The sequence below is a fragment of the Dendropsophus ebraccatus genome, unplaced genomic scaffold, assembly GCF_027789765.1.
Source record: "Dendropsophus ebraccatus isolate aDenEbr1 unplaced genomic scaffold, aDenEbr1.pat pat_scaffold_1103_ctg1, whole genome shotgun sequence".
Classification (NCBI taxonomy): Eukaryota; Metazoa; Chordata; class Amphibia; order Anura; family Hylidae; genus Dendropsophus; species Dendropsophus ebraccatus.
The window spans coordinates 13,004-16,191 of NW_027208520.1; the positions used below are offsets into that span (position 1 = coordinate 13,004).

Sequence of the window (3,188 nt, forward strand, 5' to 3'; positions counted from 1 at the left end):
TACAAATTGTATTTAAGGCGCCATACCTTGGCTCCCTTTTTTTTTAAACTACACCTGGGCTACAGGAGGTATGTTACAAATACAAACTTGAGCTTTAGGAGGTTTGTGTATAGCATCACAATTGGGCTGTAGGTTTATGATACCAATCCTGTGCTATAATATGTATGTATATGGCAGCCAGTTTCGTAATGATAGGACCACTAAAACCCCACTATAATTCCATATTTTGCAAACAGGAAAACCTGGTAAGAAAGAGTGATCATCTCCAACTTCCTCCTAACAACTGGAAAATGACAATGATGGACAGAACATACTGTATCAATTTGCTGTTTTATCACTTTATAACACCTGTTCGTTATACACAGGTTTCCCAATCGAATGATGATGTCTAAACTGGTGTGTGCAATAGCTACACTTTTATTTGTATGGCAAACAGAATTTTATGGGGAAACAAAATGGAACTATTATACCTTTTATACCTGTTCAGACAAAATTTTGTTTCACCAGACTACCATGTTTAATGGAATGGGAAGATTTTTTAGTTTCTAAATTTAGTGTATATGTATTGGTGACTTTTACATGTAAAGCTGTTTATTGATGATTGCATTATGTATTATCACATAGTAAGGCTGGGGTCCACACTACGTTTTTGCAACCCATTTTTTTTTCATCCGTTTTTGCAAAAAACAGATGGAAAAAAACGGATGCATTTGTGTGCATCCATTTTGATCCCTTTTTCCATTGACTTCCATTATAAAAAGAAACCGATCAAAACGCATTTTTTTTAATGTACACAAAAGTAAGGTCAGCTACAGTACTTTTTTGTGTACATTAAAAAAAACTGATGCATTTTGAGCTTTTTTTTCATAATGGAAGTCAATGGAAAAACGGATCAAAACGAATACACACAAATGCATCAGTTTTTTATATCCCTTTTTTTCCAAAAACGTAGTGTCGACCCAGCCTAAGCAATGTAAATGTTGGTCACTATGTTGACTCGAAATAAAACCAAATAGTGCTTCTCTGCATGTATGGAAATCTATAAGATAATGCTGTCCCAAAATGTTACATCACTATTTGATAGAGAACCCATAAAATCCCAATGACATTCTCCTGCTGACTATCTTAGAACAAGAAAATTGGATTACAGATGTGTTATTCACTGGCTACAGTTGTTGTCATTCCCAATTCTAATCCCTGTATCATTTTGTTTTCTTTCCACAGTTCCATCAGGTGAGAAGAGTAATGACCATCCTTTTCCTTACTATGGTTATTTCATACTTCAGTTGCATGAAAGCTGCCCCTATGAAAGAAGCCAGTGTCAGAGGACAAAGTGGCCTGGCCTATCCGGGTCTTCGGACCCATGGTACTCTGGAGAGCATAGGTGGGCCAATGGGTAGTTCAAGAGGAGGTGGACTTCCCATCCCTGACAGAATACCTTTGAACATGTCATAGAAGAACTCCTAGAAGAGGAACAAAGCATAAGGCAAAGTGAGGAGAACAAGGACTCAGATATGTATTCATCAAGAGTTATGCTGAGCACTCAAGTGCCTTTGGAGCCCCCTTTGCTTTTTCTTCTCGAGGAGTATAAAAATTACCTGGATGCTGCAAACATGTCCATGAGGGTACGACGCCACTCAGACCCAGCCAGGCGTGGGGAATTGAGCGTATGTGACAGTATTAGCGAGTGGGTGACTGCAGCAGACAAGAAAACTGCGATAGATATGGCAGGTCAAACAGTTACTGTTCTTGAAAAAGTCCCAGTACCCAAGGGTCAACTGAAACAATATTTCTATGAGACCAAATGCAATCCTATGGGCTACATGAAGGAAGGTTGCAGGGGCATCGACAAGAGGTACTGGAACTCGCAATGCCGAACTACCCAGTCTTATGTGCGCGCTCTCACCATGGATAGCAAAAAAAAAGTTGGTTGGCGCTTTATAAGAATAGACACTTCTTGTGTATGCACACTGACCATTAAAAGAGGAAGATAGTGAGTTGTCTTGTATAGATTATATTGAAAAGAAAATTATCTATTTGTATATATACATAACAGGGTAAATTATTCAGTAAAAGAAATATTTTATGGACTGCATGTATAAATGAAGTTTATACAGTACCGTGGTTCTACAAATCTATTTATTGAACATATCCATAACCTAAAGGAAAACAGAGTCCTCTGCGCACAATGTAGCCTGTACTCTGCTAGAGGGGCCAGGACCACATTGCTGTGCAATTATTCCTTGGCCCCTTTCGCAGTCCATGGGTTTAAGAGATAAGTCTGCATTATGTTCCTCAAAACATTGTGGTTTGTTGATGTTGCCAAGAATTGAAATCATAAAAAAAAGATATAAACAAGCATGCATGCTGCTTCAATTGTGAATTGATAACACTCTGTCTTCATCCAGGCAAAAGACAAAAAAATCGAACCAAAACATTCTGTTTACACTTTAGACAGTATCTTTATTCATGTCGGTATTATATCTGTTTACTGCTTTTAACTTCTGATAGCGTTGGAATTAAACAATGTCAAGGTGCTGTTGTTATAGCTCTACTGTTCAATTTTTAATTTTTTGTGTTTTTTTTAATTTCCGTTCCTGAAAAAAAAAATTGCAAAGAGCTTGTCATGAATACGTGTTCTAGAAAAAAAAAAAAGAAAAAAAAAAGGAGACGAATATTTAATTTTTTGTATGTTGTGAAGGTGTTTGCAAACTCGAATCAGACTACTGATCAAAAAAATAAATAAAAAAAAAGTTAAGGCATTCAAAAAAGAAAAAAAAAAGTCAATGTTCATGTTAAACGTTTTCGAACCTGCATTGGAAACGGAGTTGTATTTCAATGAGGGCATGAAACTTTCTCTTTCTTGCAGGCTTTCGTGTGCTACATTGCAGCTGTGTATACTATTCTGGAATTCATGCAAGACTGGTGCATTTCTTTAAAAAAAAAAAAAAATAGAAAAGGAAGTTAGAAGACCAGATCTTGAATAATAAAATGGTCAGAATGTTGCTGGGTTCCGTCAACATTTGCATTACAAATGCTACCTGGATGTTGTTTTTCCAAGCACTTTTGGCCGTGTAACATTGTCCTCTTAATGCTAATAGGCAAACAAATGAGATGTGGAGCAGTCTCCAGGTTTCCAAGGAAAGTAACAGAAAATTTGGATGTTGTGAAGTGTGCAACACATCAAG

At 36.9% G+C, this 3,188-nt stretch overlaps 1 protein-coding gene across 1 annotated transcript; it reads left to right on the forward strand.

The window, feature by feature from the left end:
• The first annotated feature begins 1,236 nt into the window (after positions 1-1,236).
• Positions 1,237-1,994, forward strand: LOC138774786 (brain-derived neurotrophic factor-like). Its single transcript, XM_069955699.1, is given in 2 exon segments — positions 1,237-1,410; positions 1,413-1,994. Coding segments are annotated over 2 exon segments (747 nt in total). The 5' UTR covers positions 1,237-1,245.
• The last annotated feature ends 1,194 nt before the right edge of the window (positions 1,995-3,188 follow it).